At 39.2% G+C, this 17,558-nt stretch overlaps 1 protein-coding gene across 2 annotated transcripts in view; it reads right to left on the bottom strand.

Annotated features, from left to right (window-relative positions):
* Window positions 1–17,558, bottom strand: part of LOC124281578 (D-threo-3-hydroxyaspartate dehydratase-like) — a 38,940-nt gene that overhangs the window by 17,160 nt on the left and 4,222 nt on the right. Inside the window, exons 4-6 of one of the 2 annotated variants that reach the window (XM_046717522.1) lie at window positions 8,173–8,353; window positions 5,713–5,834; window positions 4,865–5,054 (exon numbers count right to left, since the gene is read on the bottom strand). In XM_046717522.1, the coding sequence (XP_046573478.1) occupies window positions 4,865–5,054; window positions 5,713–5,834; window positions 8,173–8,353 (493 nt within the window). The remainder of the gene's footprint in view (window positions 1–4,864; window positions 5,055–5,712; window positions 5,835–8,172; window positions 8,354–17,558) is intronic. The other variant, XM_046717523.1, reaches the window with a different exon arrangement.

Here is a 17,558-nt window from a genome sequence, read left to right as displayed (position 1 = left end):
GACAGTCCGTTTTCCCCAAAATGTAACAGGAAATGAAGAAAATGATTATTTTTTATGTGCGGTACAAAGCAGAATCACCTTAGTCACATCAAAATTACAAAGCAAAATGAAAGGGTTAGTTCGCGCTCCCGTTTGCTTCTCTTGTGAAGTACATCTACTTCTATGGGTTTTTTTTTTTAAGATTCCTGATCTATCAATCCAAAAAGGTAGTGGTCTTGATCCCTTATGTTGCCAATGGCATAAAAAGGTTTCAAAAATCTTTTGAGCATCATCTTTCATTTTTTAAAAACATTTCTTCGACATTTCACAGGGATTAACTGTTTTCCTTTCACAACCTTTCCTCTTTAGTTGATGTATTCCATACCACAAACACTGTTTTGCTTTCTTTTATTTCGTTTCCATTCATCTGGATTAGACGTTTTTCGTTTCTCCAGAATTGTTTCGTGTTCATGTTTGTTTTCAGCATTCAGCACTTTAAACGAATCTGAAAGTTGTGCATCCTCAACCACTGTTGTGACAGCAATACCATCTTATGGTTGTGATTCTTCAACCACCGTTGTAACAGCAATACCATCAAGCGAAGATACATCAACTTGGGCAGCAACAACATCACTGTCAACCACCAGTAGAGCCTTATCTTTACATTCTTCACAATTAGGGTGTTCATCTTCTGACAAGTCCTGGGTATCCGGCACATATTCCAGATCTTTGTCGTCAGAAACATCTGAGAAACTATCCGGATCACTTTCACTGTCATGATCAAATATCATGTGAACAGCATCATCAGTAGAAAGTTTTTTTCTATTTTTACATCTATTTTGTGCCTTTCACAGTTTCCAGAGTGGATCGTGTTGGGTAAGATATGGAGTAAACCCACCTGCGGTGTGTCAAGGGGGGCTCTGATAAGGACTGTAGGATACAATGTCCAAAGCAAACTTCTCCAACATAATCGTTAACCAATTGTGACCATTGATTGATTTCACCATTTGGGTTGACAACAAGAAAAGCCAAACATGGATTGTGAACCAACTTTTGACTTGCTGTTGATGGAGGAACTGGTAAAGAATTGCATATTTCCAAACACCGTAGCTTTGGCATGGACTTTACAATCTTGAGTTGATCCTCTTCTTTGAGATCTTTCAATCCATGGGTTACCAAGTGGGTTAATCCTGAACATAGCTGAAGACTGTTCAATACATCATTGATATCATATCCGATCCATCCAGAGATAGTTAACTTCCTCAAATTGTTCAGTAAACTGACGCTGTGCAATGATGCTAGATGTACAGTGTTTCAACTTCAGGCAAAGGGGTAGGTATTCAGTTAAGTCAATGTGATGGTTCATCTTCTTGCGACAGTCACACAACTGCAGGTCCAACCAGAATTGTCTCGACCATAGGGATTTGCTTTGAGCTATCAGTTTCCAATATTAGCAGACAAGGGCCACATCCTTAACAATCTCCAAAGGGGAGAGGTACTGGAAAATCTCAACCAAAACTTCTGAAGGCAGTAGTTTTCCAATATATGAGATTTTTCAGAGAAATAAAGCTTTGATGGTTGTTATGTTGTTTTCTATCAAACCTACAGTGTAAAATGTTAACATTGTGAAATAAAGGTTACTTGCAGAAATGACCTAAGTCATGAAAATTCATTTTCACTGTTTAACTTCAGTAAATACAATATCATATTTAACCGCTAAAGTTGAAATACTATCCATTGAAATATTACCCAGTTAGGATTCTCTTATATCAAGGTGTAGCCATATAAAATTGAAAATCATGATGAAAAGAACTTACATGCAGAAAAACCTAGGTCACAAAGATTTGTTTAAACCAATTTTCTCATATGAATGTTATTCCTACATCAAAAGTGGTTGGGTTTTGTTGAAACTCACCTCAAATTCACCAGAATATGGAGAAATCGGACATTCTTCAAGGCAGCACTGCATCCAAAAACATTTGGACAAACTCACTTTCATACCTCCTTCTGAAGAGTTGTGTAATCATTACAAGGCAAAAAGACCAAGTCAAATAAGTTCCTGCCAAAACAACCTAAGTCTGACTTAGGCCATTTTAACATAATTCAAGATATTTCATAGTCATATTTCAAAAAGTAATATTCATATGAAGACCACAGTTTGATCACAGGGTAGCTGCCATCTAAAGCAAACATTTTGACATAGGTGGTTTTGCTTTGCAACCCTCCATGTACTCAGATCAGCTAGTACATGTACTTGCATAAAGGTTTTAAATGTTTGTTGGTAAAAATCAAAGCATCAAACCGTTCCTTGCGAATATTCACAACAATTACCTTGGCCTCAGCACATCAGTCTGATTCACTTGCTAAAAGCAGCGATATGTGTCGACAAAGCTCGTTATCAAACTCAAGACGTAAAGGGTTCGATCAAATGCTGAAAACACCGGCAGGAATCCCGATTAAAGTCTGTATAATTATGTTCACCTTGGCTTTTCACAAATTCAAAATCATGTCTATTTAAACCTGGGTTTTAACACGACACTGACCAGGAGTCCAGTTACCTCACTGAGTGTCGGAAGAAAGCCCACATTGTGGCAGATGTTTACTATTTTGGTGAAAGCCACAATCACAGGTATGGTGAAGCCACAATCACAGGTATGGTGAAGCCACAATCACAGGTATGGTGAAGCCACAATCACAGGTATGGTGCTGACAAACCTAGAAACAGGATCGTGGCAAGTCGGGGTTCGAACCCACAAGAATGGAATTTTCAAGGGACGCAACTCTGCACAGCCAATTGCAGCGCCTTAGATCCCTCAAATGTTTATTATTCAGGGAGCCATAAAGGTCACTGTCGGATTGAAAGAGGTTTTGTAAAGCTATACAGTCGAGCACCGTTGTCTCGATATTCATGAGACCAAGAATAAATATTGGTTATCCGAACTTCGAGACATGCGACCAGGGCATATCATCATATATCATTTAGAAACAACTTAAGAATCACAGGCTAGTCACGTGATTACACAAAACCCTCATTGGATTCTATAATCCGTTATCAGTAGTGTTTAATTGTAACAGTGAGTACTTCCTAATTAATTCCGTCTTAATTAATCCTAATCAAATCACAAACAAGTGACACCTTCAACTAAATTAGCCCGCTTCCCTTTGATTCATGCCGCACCGTGTGTAAACGTGTGGAAAGAATCTCAGTTCAGCCTGATACTTGCTCATGAAAGGTAGGTGAATATCGAGTTTCTTTGCAAATATCGAGTTAAAGGGTAATTTTGCTTATTGGTACCATGAAATTATATCGAGATATCTGTATCGAGTTACAAGAGCTTGAATAATGATAAATTGAATAAACAAGGGACGCCTCGTGAGAGATAGCAAGAGTAAAGCCAATATGCTCCTGGACCAGATCCAGTCAGTCTTCACGAAAGAGAACAAACATGAAGATCACCCGCCCATAGAAAGGAAAGCCATGAAGATCACCCGCCCATAGAAAGGAAAGCCATGAAGATCACCCACCATAGAAAGGAAAGCCATGAAGAACACCAACCCCTAGAAAGGAAAGCCATGAAGATCACCCGCCCATAGAAAGGAAAGCCATGAAGAACACCCACGCATAGAGAGGAAAACCATGAAGATCACCCACCATAGAAAGGAGCCATGAAGAACACCCACCCATAGAAAGGAAAGCCATGAAGATCACCCGCCCATAGAAAGGAAAGCCATGAAGAACACCCACGCATAGAGAGGAAAACCATGAAGATCACCCACCACAGAAAGGAAAGCCATGAAGAACACCCACCCATAGATAGGAAAGCCATGAAGATCACCCGCCCATAGAGGGGAAAGCTATGACCACCCGCCCATAGAAAGGAAAGCCACGAAGATCACCCGCCCATAGAAAGGAAAGCCATGAAGATCACCCACCCATAGAAAGGAAAGCCAAGAAGATCATCCACCATAGGAAGGAAAGCCATGAAGATCACCCGCCATAGAAAGGAAAGCCATGAAGATCACCCACCCATAGAAAGGAAAGCCATGAAGATCACCCACCCATAGAAAGGAAAGCCATATTAACAAGGACAGTGGCCCAGAGCATATTCCGAATACCATCCTACAGAAATGTGCGAATAACATCTTACCAGGCCGCAGTAAAATATTCCAACTATCCATCGATCAAGGAGTACTCCCCAAGGACTGTCTGAACGCAAACATGTCAAGCGTCTTCAAGAAGGGAGACAAACACACACCAAGCAACTACAGACCAGTCTCACTTACATGCGTCTGCTGTAAACTACTGGAACATGTAATCTGTCGTCACCTGATGAAACATCTCGAAGATAACAACATCCTAACCAACCTAGACCACGGCCTTAGGAGCGGCTATTCATGTGATACGCAACTCTCCAAAATGTCCATGACTTTATGCAAGCTTACGACCAGAAAATCCACACATAAACAACATCATTAAGAAAGCCAAGTCCACCTTGGGCTTCCTAAGAAGAAACATCAGCACGTGCCCAAAATCCAGCAGAAAATGTGCCTACCAGTCACTAGTGCAACCGATCATCGAGTGCGGCGCTGTAATATGGGATCCCCACTTGAAAAGGGACATTATGAACATCGAAAGAGTCCAAGTATTAACAGGTCACCGTGATTGAACTGGGATATTGCAGCATAAAACAACAAAGGCAATATGCCTTTTACTATCATGAAACATTTCTAAAAATCACAAAACATTCCTGAATTTAATATATTGGGAAGGCAGAACATGATATGGTAAAGGACATTGATAGGGAGTATTCTGCGGATAACTGACGGAGAGATGTACTGGCATACACCCCTATCCCCAAAGCTCCACAACAGCTCATCTGAGTACCTGAGATTGGGGTGGTCCTGCACCACACAGAACTCATCGCCGACCTGTTTCAAACCATCCTGAGACAGTGATGTGAAGCCACTGTTGGTCACTAGCTGCTTCTTGGAGGGCTTGTGGCTGACCACACGGGTGGCCACACGTACCGCCACGTCATCAAGGGTACACGCCCCTATTCGTACGTTCTCGTAGTCTGAAACAATGGTCCATCCAACAATCGTCAAACATGCAACAATACATGACGCCTAATGGACGCTTCAATAATCATGACCCTCCTCGAACGCATATCCTTCCTCTTGAAAGAGTTCTGATTGCTTGACTTATTGTCATATTCAAATAGTCATATTGTCAAGGAAAGCTGTGTATTGTGTATTGTACAGTGAATACTAGTATTTCATATGCATACCTTGGTGCTTCATTTGTGTCCAGCAACGTACGCCGATAGTTGAGCTGGGCTTTAAGAAACACACCAAACAAACATACACTGGTGCCATGACATTGTCTGTTCGTAAATAATAATGTCAGGAATATATACTGGCCACATAAAGAAACTGTGCACACAGAAAATATAAATATAAGCACACAGCTTTTTTATGTGGCCAGTATATATTCCTGACATTATTATTTACGAACAGACAATGTCATGGCACCAAATTCAAATACAAGCAATTGGCCACCACTGCTGTATACTAATGTTTGTGCGAGGACTATAGTTCCTCACTGCTGTATACTAATGTTTGTGCGAGGACTATAGTTCCTCACTGCTGTATACTAATGTTTGTGCGAGGACTATAGTTCCTCACTGCTGTAGCACTGTCTCATAATGAGATTGTCAAAGTGTAAGTCCCTACCATAAAACACGTAGTTGCCCGGATGAATCTCTGTCAGGGTGGCCATGTTGTCTGCAGGTTTACTACAGGAAGGGGTGGAGCCTGTCCCCACCGTCTCACAGGCGATACCCGCCGCCTTCAGCCTGGAGGAAGTCAACATGCATGGGTTTCATGAAACTGTGTCCTATATGCAATTACCGTTAGAGCTTCATGTCAGCTGTCGTCAAGAAACCCTTGCCACGTGAGGGTCCTGTTACCAGTTAAGGGGCACTGGTCCAGAGAGATTAATGTTTCCAGCCAACAGCCTAATTACGAAACCTAGCTGCAAACTGGTCAGCCCCTGCTCCCTCGACCGTGACGGACACGGGGACTGGGCTACTGTCCATCTTGGCAGAATTTCTTCAACCTTATCAGTGGGACATAAAGAAGGGTGGATGCCCATCAGATGCCGTTATTTGAAAATATCCCCGGTACTTCTTGTCTGATTGTAATAAAGTATCCCAGCAGTGTAGGCTTTTTCAGATTTTCAAATGCTTAGATGGTATAGTGACTGATCCAAATTGATCCTATTCTGTGTTTTTTACCTAGATCGTGTAAAAATATGATATCTATTACCTATGCTATGAAAAACACACATTTGATATATTTGAATCCATAAACCAAACAACCCCACTTTGCCATTGCTATAAAAATCTAAAATTTTACTTAGGTACATAGGTATATACAGTTTTTAACTAAGTACACAGCAAATGCTCATATGTATTTCTTCTGCAACAATGAAGTTCCGTTAGCATCCTCAAAACAGTGTCTGCCCATAAGGGTATTTTTCAGGCAATCAAACTTGCATGCAATACAGCGATTACTACTCTCTTGCTGTAACCCTTGTTTGGTGGTAAACCTACACATGTTATTTGTCATCATTCACTTGATAGTCAGTTAATGAATTTATAACAGTATAATTAGTGATAACACCACTCCGACAAAGGTTCCCATTTGGAATTTCTTGTGTCTGGAGTAAATACTCATCATTATAAATTGAGGTCTGATGTGGCAAATGTATTACATCTTCTGTAATATGCGCATGGAAGTGCAGCAAGAGGAATTATCAGCTGAGTTACAAAACAAACATCGATCAAAGGATTAACCGATAACACGCTGATTGATTAATTGCTTTTATCCTGCACAGCGGATTTGTCAAAAGGTAGTGTTTATGTATGTAGATTTACTCATCTATACTGAATACACCCTGTCGTAAAGTCTCTTTGCAAAAACAACGTCCTTCCTTCAAAGGATTAACCACCAATACATTGATTGATTGATTGCTCATTATTGGCTAACTAAATTACTTATTTAAAGAATGGCGGACATCATGCAATTAGTTGCCAGGTGTGCTATCTTGGGTGACCACTGGGTGACCAATGGGACTATGCACCAATGTGAAAAACTTGAAACGATAGATCACTTATTCGCATATTAGACTGTTACAAGACACATGACATGGAACAGGATTCTTTGTCAGCTGCAGATGAATGGCATCTCATTCCTTTATGTGGATATGATGGGCACATTCCCCGGACAAGGTAATAGCCTGGTACTGTTGCTAGAACTTAGTCTGTTTTAATTTTAATATTTGTATTTTGTTTTTATTTATTTGTTATAGCATTCAATAGAATCATTTTTTTATTTGCCGTGAAGTGTAATGAGACAGACAACATACACTAGGTCGCACCTAGGGCGTGTGTGTGAAATATGATACACGTTGGCAATCTATAAGAAGTCTAGATATTACAGTCATGTTTTAAATTTACTAAGTATAAGCAGGTCGTGTGCATTTTATTAAGTTTCAAAATGCATACAAATATGACAATAAACTAATTAGGATTATAAGACAAAACAATAAAGACTCACATTGACTTCATTATTTCAGTCCTAGCATTTTTTCCACGGGCAGATGGTTAAACTTAAACTGTTTTCATTTGTTATCGAAGTAATGCCGATTCAGATTGACTAGTAGTGAACCCAAGCTCATTACTCTCCCCAAGACTCCCCATGTACTTAGCTAGCCTTACATTCAAAACAATGTTATTATATCAGGCTTCTCACCAAATTCAAGGACAAACTCTTTCTTAAATCAAATTCTACATCCATTTACGTACACATTTTTATGAAATTAAAATTTTACAACAAAATCAACATAAGATGGAAATATTATCGAGTAAAACAGATTTCATCTTTGTTGATCAGTCTATACTTATACAATCAATTGCGCATGATGGTGGCGCAGCAGAGGTAACGAACCAGTCATGAATTCTGGGATATCATCCGGGTACTCACGAGAGAAAAACAATAATAAAAGCAACAACCATTCCACGGAAATTGCTCCGGATCAGTGCCCCTTTAAAACATGAAACGCGTAAGTATTTCTTTCACCATATATAGTGTTAGATTACTAATACTGGAAGGCTACTTGAAGACACCTACTTGTCTCTCACTGTGATCAGTCTGTCTGTGTTGGTGGCGCCAAACTTTTTCAGTTCTTCCACCCCCGTGCAGTCGTAAGAACTCCCACAGTGGGTGTAGATGCCGAGGAACTTGACGTTGTCGGCATCAACTGCAGCTTTAGCGACGGTGATGACGTCATCGCTGTCCCACACCACGCCAGCTAAAACATTAGTGAGGTAACCTTTGTCATCCAAGAAAACTCCAAAAATAAACACGCTCCCCAAGAGTTCTCCGTGTTACAAGCTCTCTGTTACCCTCCGGTTTATACGCTTCGTTTCCTAGAGCTTATACATAGGTACACTATACACTACCTATCTTAGAGCTTATACATAGGTACACTATACACTACCTATCTTAGAGCTATACATAAGTCCACTATACACTACCTATCTTAGAGCTTATACATAGGTACACTATACACTACCTATCTTAGAGCTTATTCATAGGTCCACTATACACTCTCTATTTTAGAGCTATACATAGGTCCACTATACGCTCTCTAGTTTAGAGCTATACATAGGTCCACTATACGCTCTCTAGTTTAGAGCTATACATAGGTCCAACTATAGTTTGGTTGGATGGATTGTTTCTCAAGCTGTATAACCTCGGTATAAGAGGTAAAATCTGGAGACTGCTTCGAATGTCATACTTGTCCATGCAATCATGTGTTTCCTATGCTGGTTTCCTGTCAGATAGCTTTAAAATCAGTCAAGGTGTAGGACAGGGGCGAGTCATTTCCGCTTGGCTATTCAGCCTGTACATCAACGATCTAATGCAGAGTTTAGATAAGTCGGGTCTAGGTCTCAAGCTTCCATGGGGACACTGTCCAGGTATTCTTCTTGCTGATGATACTACTTTAACCTCCAGCAATCCACATAATTCTCAGACTCTTCTAGAAGCTGTGTACGATTATGGTTTGAAGTGGAAATTGAAGTATAACGTCAGTAAAAGTGCCTTGCTTGTATTCAATACAGACAGATATCTTACACCAGTTAGTCTGTATCTTGGTTCTGTGGCCATCCCTCTCATGCAATCTGTTACGTACGCTGGAGTTCAGTTGTCTTCATGTAATAAATCGTATGATAGAACAATGTCATCATGTGAAAAAGCACGTAAACTGGTTAATATGTATCATGATCTTGGCTTGTGCTATGGTTCACTCAATCCTATTTGTGCTTGTCGTATATGGAACAATGTCATTTTACCATGTGCTTTATATGGTTGTACTGTCTGGAGCAGCTTAACGTCAAAAGAATTGGACATGTTGGAGTTAACACAAAGGTATTTCTGTAGAAAGGTACAAGGTCTGCCTAAACGCACTGCTTCTCCTGTGGTTCTAGATACCCTGGGCCTACTGCCAATTCAAGGGTATATAGAAAAATCTTGTTTGCTTATGTTTGGTAGAATCTGCCGTCTAAATGATGCCTATGTTGTTAAACAATTATTTCTTCATCGTCTATTTGAATCCAGATGTATGACTACCATTGGTAAATCCCCATCACCTATCCTGTACATGGTTAAGCTCGTAAACAAGTATGGCTTGTTTGACGCTGTTAATACATACATCACAACAGGGTTATATATACTAAAGCAAAATGGAATGATATTGTTAAATCCAGAATCTGTGATGCTTACGAGAGTCTGTTGTGTCATCAGATAGCAGTGAGAGAGGATCTCTCCAGATATTGCCTTATCCGAGAGCCTTTTAATCCAAGTAGACTGTGGGAACTAGCCTTGATTAAAAAGCCTAAATTTTACAAACTCTCTCATATTATTCACATTGGCTGTAAAAAGATTGAATCCAGAGAGTGTATATGTGGAATAGTAGCTTCTGATATTGTTAAACATGTTATTATGTCCTGTACACATCTTAATGATTTGAGAAATGATATGTTTGAAAGGATTTGTGATATTATATCAATATCTGATTTTGTTGACTTTTGGGAAAATGATGACGATGTAATAATTGCTGATTTACTTGGTGGATCTTGTACAACACTTGGTAACTTAAATACGACAGAATGGGCGGAAGTTATGTTATTAGTGGCTGAGTTTATGTCAGTCTGTCATTCTAAAATATCTGCACAATTAACTGTCTACTGAGTCATTGTATATTCAACTTGACACTTTGTTGTAACATGAAACAATCTTCATATTTTTGGAGGAAATAAAGATAATCTATCTATCTATCTATCTATACGCTCTCTAGTTTAGAGCTATACATAGGTCCACTATATGCTCTCTATTTTAGAGCTATACATAGGTCCACTATACGCTCTCTATTTTAGAGCTATACATAGGTCCACTATACGCTCTCTATTTTAGAGCTTTACATAGGTCCACTCTACGCTCTCTAGTTTAGAGCTATACATAGGTCCACTATACACTCTCTAGTTTAGAGCTATACATAGGTCCACTATACGCTCTCTAGTTTAGAGCTCTACATAGGTCGACTATACGCTCTCTATTTTAGAGCTATACATAGGTCAACTCTACGCTCTCTATTTTAGAGCTATACATAGGTCCACTATACGCTCTCTAGTTTAGAGCTATACATAGGTCCACTATACGCTCTCTAGTTTAGAGATCTACATAGGTCCACTCTACGCTCTCTAGTTTAGAGCTATACATAGGTCCACTCTACGCTCTCTAGTTTAGAGCTTATACATAGGTACACTATACACTACCTATCTTAGAGCTATACATAAGTCCACTATACACTACCTATCTTAGAGCTTATACATAGGTACACTATACACTACCTATCTTAGAGCTTATTCATAGGTCCACTATACACTCTCTATTTTAGAGCTATACATAGGTCCACTATACGCTCTCTAGTTTAGAGCTATACATAGGTCCACTATACGCTCTCTAGTTTAGAGCTATACATAGGTCCACTATACACTCTCTAGTTTAGAGCTATACATAGGTCCACTATATGCTCTCTATTTTAGAGCTATACATAGGTCCACTATACACTCTCTATTTTAGAGCTATACATAGGTCCACTATACGCTCTCTATTTTAGAGAGCTATACATAGGTCCACTATTTAGAGCTATACATAGGTCCACTATTTTAGAGCTATACATAGGTCCACTATACATGCTCTCTATTTTAGAGCTATACATAGGTCCACTATACTCTCTCTATTTTAGAGCTATACATAGGTCCACTATACTTCTCTCTAGTTTAGAGCTATACATAGGTCCACTATACATGCCTCTCTCATTTTAGAGCTATACATAGGTCCACTATATTCTCTATTTTAGAGCTATACATAGGTCCACTATACTTCTCTATTTTAGAGCTATACATAGGTCCACTATACGCTCTCTATTTTAGAGCTATACATAGGTCCACTATACGCTCTCTATTTTAGAGCTATACATAGGTCCACTCTACGCTCTCTATTTTAGAGCTATACATAGGTCCACTATACATTCTCTAGTTTAGAGCTATACATAGGTCCACTATATGCTCTCTAGTTTAGAGCTATACATAGGTCCACTATACGCTCTCTATTTTAGAGCTATACATAGGTCCACTCTACGCTCTCTATTTTAGAGCTATACATAGGTCCACTATACGCTCTCTAGTTTAGAGCTATACATAGGTCCACTATACGCTCTCTAGTTTAGAGATCTACATAGGTCCACTCTACGCTCTCTATTTTAGAGCTATACATAGGTCCACTCTACGCTCTCTAGTTTAGAGCTATACATAGGTCCACTATACGCTCTCTATTTTAGAGCTATACATAGGTCCACTATACGCTCTCTAGTTTAGAGCTATACATAGGTCCACTCTACGCTCTCTATTTTAGAGCTATACATAGGTCCACTATACCCTCTCTAGTTTAGAGCTATACATAGGTCCACTATACGCTCTCTATTTTAGAGCCATACATAGGTCCACTGTACTTCTCTAATTTAGAGCTATACATAGGTCCACTATACTATACCCTCTCTAGTTTAGAGCTATACATAGGTCCACTCTACGCTCTCTAATTTAGAGCTATACATAGGTCCACTATACGGTCTCTATTTTAGAGCTATACATAGGTCCACTCTCACGCTCTCTATTTTAGAGCTATACATAGGTCCACTATACGCTCTCTCTATTTTAGAGCTTTACATAGGTCCACTCACTTCTCTATTTTAGAGCTATACATAGGTCCACTCTCCTACGCTCTCTATTTTAGAGCTATACATAGGTCCACTATACGCCTCTCTATTTTAGAGCTATACATAGGTCCACTATACGCTCTCTATTTTAGAGTCCTACATAGGTCCACTCTGCTCTCTAATTTAGAGCTATACACAGGTCCACTATAATCTCTATTTTAGAGCTATACATAGGTCCTCTATTTTAGAGCTATACATAGGTCCACTATACATACATAGGTCCACTATACATAGCTCACGCTCTCTATTTTAGCTCTCTATTTTAGCTATACATAGGTCCACTACCCTCTACTATCATCTCTCTCTATTTTAGAGCTATACATAGGTCCACTATACTCTCTATTTTAGAGCTAGACTATAATGCTCTCTACTATACATAGGTCCACTATACCCTCTCTATACATAGGTCCAGAGCTCTCTATTTTAGAGCTATACATAGGTCCACTATAATGCCTCTCTAGTTTAGAGCTGCTAGGTCTATTCACGCTACTATACATAGGTCTACTACTAATGCTCTCTAGTTTAGAGCTATACATAGGTCCACTATAATGCTCTCTAGTTTAGAGCTATACATAGGTCCACTATACCTCTCTAATTTAGAGCTATACATAGGTCCACTTTACCCTCTCTAGTTTAGAGATCTACATAGGTCTATTCTATTTCCTCTCTATTTTAGAGCTATACATAGGTCTACTATATATGCTCTCTAGTTTAGAGCTATACATAGGTCCACTATACTCTCTATTTTAGAGCTATACATAGGTCCACTATACTCCCTATTTTAGAGCTATACATAGGTCCACTATATATGCTCTCTATTTTAGAGCTACACATAGGTCCACTCTCACTCTCTATTTTAGAGCTATACATAGGTCCACTGTACTGCTCTCTATTTTAGAGCTATACATAGGTCCACTCTACAGCTCTCTATTTTAGAGCTATACATAGGTCCACTATACTTCTCTCTATTTTAGAGTTCTACATAGGTCCACTCTCTACGCCTCTAATTTAGAGCTATACATAGGTCCACTATACGCTCTCTATTTTAGAGCTATACATAGGTCCACTCTACATTCTCTCTATTTTAGAGCTATACATAGGTCCACTATAATGCCTCTCTATTTTAGAGCTTTACATAGGTCCACTCTCACTTCTATTTTAGAGCTATACATAGGTCCACTCTCTACGCTCTCTATTTTAGAGCTATACATAGGTCCACTATACGCTCTCTATTTTAGAGCTATACATAGGTCCACTATACGCTCTCTATTTTAGAGTCCTACATAGGTCCACTCTACGCTCTCTAATTTAGAGCTATACATAGGTCCACTATACGCTCTCTATTTTAGAGCTATACATAGGTCCACTATACGCTCCCTATTTTAGAGCTTTACATAGGTCCACTATACGCTCTCTAGTTTAGAGCTATACATAGGTCCACTCTACGCTCTCTAGTTTATAGCTATACATAGGTCCACTCTACGCTCTCTATTTTAGAGCTATACATAGGTCCACTATATGCTCTCTATTTTAGAGCTATACATAGGTCCACTATACGCTCTCTATTTTAGAGTTCTACATAGGTCCACTGTACGCTCTCTAATTTAGAGCTATACATAGGTCCACTATACCCTCTCTATTTTAGAGCTATACATAGGTCCATTCTACGCTCTCTATTTTAGAGCTATACATAGGTCCACTATACGCTCTCTAGTTTAGAGCTATACATAGGTCCACTATACGCTCTCTATTTTAGAGCTATACATAGGTCAACTCTACGCTCTCTATTTTAGAGCTATACAGAGGTCCACTATATGCTCTCTATTTTAGAGCTATACACAGGTCAACTCTACGCTCTCTATTTTAGAGCTATACATAGGTCCACTATACGCTCTCTAGTTTAGAGCTATACATAGGTCGACTATATGCTCTCTATTTTAGAGCTATACATAGGTCCACTATACACTACCTATTTTAGAGCTTATTCATTGGTCCACTATATGCTCTCTATTTTAGAGCTATACATAGGTCCACTATACGCTCTCTATTTTAGAGCTATACATAGGTCAACTCTACGCTCTCTAATTTAGAGCTATAGATAGGTCCACTATACGCTCTCTATTTTAGAGCTATACATAGGTCCACTATACGCTCCCTATTTTAGAGCTATACATAGGTCTACTATACGCTCTCTAGTTTAGAGCTATACATAGGTCTATTCTATGCTCTCTATTTTAGAGCTATACATAGGTCTACTCTACGCTCTCTATTTTAGAGCTATACATAGGTCTACTATACGCTCTCTAGTTTAGAGCTATACATAGGTCCACTATACGCTCTCTATTTTAGAGCTATACATAGGTCCACTATACCCTCTCTAGTTTAGAGCTATACATAGGTCTATTCTACGCTCTCTATTTTAGAGCTATACATAGGTCTACTATACGCTCTCTATTTTAGAGCTATACATAGGTCAACTCTACGCTCTCTAGTTTAGAGCTATACATAGGTCCACTATACGCTCTCTAGTTTAGAGCTATACATAGGTCCACTCTACGCTCTCTATTTTAGAGCTATACATAGGTCCACTCTACGCTCTCTATTTTAGAGCTATACATAGGTCCACTATACGCTCTCTATTTTAGAGCTATACATAGGTCCACTATACGCTCTCTATTTTAGAGTTCTACATAGGTCCACTATACGCTCTCTAATTTAGAGCTATACATAGGTCCACTATACCGTCTCTATTTTAGAGCTCGCCGTATTAACTCGAAGCTATTAACTCTCGCGATCTACCATGCTTATCTGTATCAAGCGTTCGTATTCACCTATTTAACATTGACATTTCCACCGTTGTAGCGACCTATCTGTGTACGTCCTGCCATGGCAGGGATTTTCTTTGACCAAAAAACATGAATTCACACAGACGCATATGGGTGAAATATTACTGACTGCGACGTAAAACTAAACTCACTCACTCACTCACGGACGCACACACCACACATCTATCAAGCGTTCATATTTAACCTACAGGTTGTGTGTTGTCCTTTAACGCTGATTAGATAGGTCGTTGAAATTGTCAATTGTGATGTGGCCCTTTCCATAACCAACAGGAAGACTTGTACTCCTATCGCTGGAAGCTATGTGTAAAGGTCACATGCAACCAAAAAATCAAACATAATTAAAGCACAATTATCACTTCTTCATGACATATAATATACATTGCTGATTATGAAAAAACAAATAAACAAAATTATAAGCGTATAATCGCAAATCAAAAGTGCAATATTTTGTACTTGGGTTTTACCTCCCTCGAAACGAAGCAGCCGGGATACCGAACCCAGTCAGAGCGGGTGGGTGTGCACTCAAGTGTAGCGGCTGGTTCATTTGCAGATGCCGCCTTCACGGCTCATTGTAAGTGTATATATAGAGATGTTGGGTTTTGTAAATACATGCTTATTTTTTGTGTATAACATTTTGCAATCAACAGACATCATAACATGTCATGTGTACAAGTATCACACCTGCCTCTCTGTGTAATTACATAATGTGACAGACACCGAACTCGGGCCATAAATCAATGCGTTTTGTTTATGGTGTATAGCCTGATTGGTGTTAAGTTCAAATTGCATGTGGTCAGTGATCGCAGTTGTGTGTTGAATATTGTCATTAGCAGACAGGCAGGCAGACACACTGGTGTCAATAAAACAAGACACTGAGTTTTGTCTGTGACAACGACATATCTTTATCACAGTTAGAAATTCTGTCAACGCTAAATAATGACATTGCTTTTAAGTATCGAACTGAGAAAGTGATTGGGTAAGAAGAACGTGTGGTGAAATAGACAAATGAAATTATATAAACAGTTTATTTACTGTCATAACATATAAAAAGCTCGCGCCTGTGAGATATCAACAAAACATTATGAAAATAGCTCACACCAAAGCCTTTACCGAGTATTCACCAGACAGCCCGCTTCCAAGTTGCGCGAACCTATTTCACTGCGCACATGCTATGAGCGCAGCCCAGCTGTTGAAACCCGTTTTCCCCAGAAATTTTCGGGGGAAAATTAGTGAATCGTTTGAACTCCGATTTCGCGCGTTTTTTTCATCGCGTTATTTTTTAACTTTATAACTTGAATTTGCATTTTTGATGACAAACAAACGGGACTTTGCGGTCTGAGCATCTGTCAGAATGTGCTATTTGGGATTTACATTTGCCTCATATCAAAACATTTACCTAAAATTCAGTTAATCGTGTTCGATCAACAACTCGCCTTAAGCTCCCTCGACAAAACCCTGTGACATGCTAGCTACTTGATCTGCACAGCAAGAACAACACACACCTCGACATTATGATATGATCACCTAGTTATTTCATGTACATGTACACAGCAGCTCGACACACCTCGACATTATGATATGATCACCTAGTTATTTCATGTACATGTACACAGCAACTCGACACACCTCGACATTATGATATGATCACCTAGTTATTTCATGTACATGTACACAGCAGCTCGACACACCTCGACATTATGATATGATCACCTAGTTATTTCATGTACATGTACACAGCAGCTCGACACACCTCGACATTATGATATGATCACCTAGTTATTTCATGTACATGTACACAGCAACTCGACACACCTCGACATTATGATATGATCACCTAGTTATTTCATGTACATGTACACAGCAACTCGACACACCTCGACATTATCCTGTGATAATTTAGTTATTCACAACATCACACACACCTCGACATTATCATATGATAACCTAGTTATTTCATATACAAAGCAACTAAACACACCTCGACATTATCATATGATAACCTAGTTAATTTCATATACACAACAACTAAACACACCTCGACATAATCCTGTGATAACCTAGTTATTTCATATACACAGCAACTCGACGCACCTCGACATTATCCCGTGATTACCTAGTTATTTCATATACATGTACATAGCAACTCGGCACACATCTCGACATTATCATATGATAACCTAGTTATTTCATATAGACAACAACTAAACACACCTCGACATAATCAGGTGATAACCTAGTTATTCCATGTACACAGCAACTAAACGCACCTCGACATTTTCCTGTGATAACCTGGTAATTTCATATACACATTAACTCGGCACACACTTAAG

The sequence above is a fragment of the Haliotis rubra genome, unplaced genomic scaffold (genome assembly GCF_003918875.1).
Source record: "Haliotis rubra isolate DU_JTF1 unplaced genomic scaffold, ASM391887v1 Scf285, whole genome shotgun sequence".
Classification (NCBI taxonomy): domain Eukaryota; kingdom Metazoa; phylum Mollusca; class Gastropoda; order Lepetellida; family Haliotidae; genus Haliotis; species Haliotis rubra.
The sequence above is the reverse complement of the archived record's forward strand: the minus strand, read 5'-3'. Positions and strand labels throughout refer to the sequence as shown.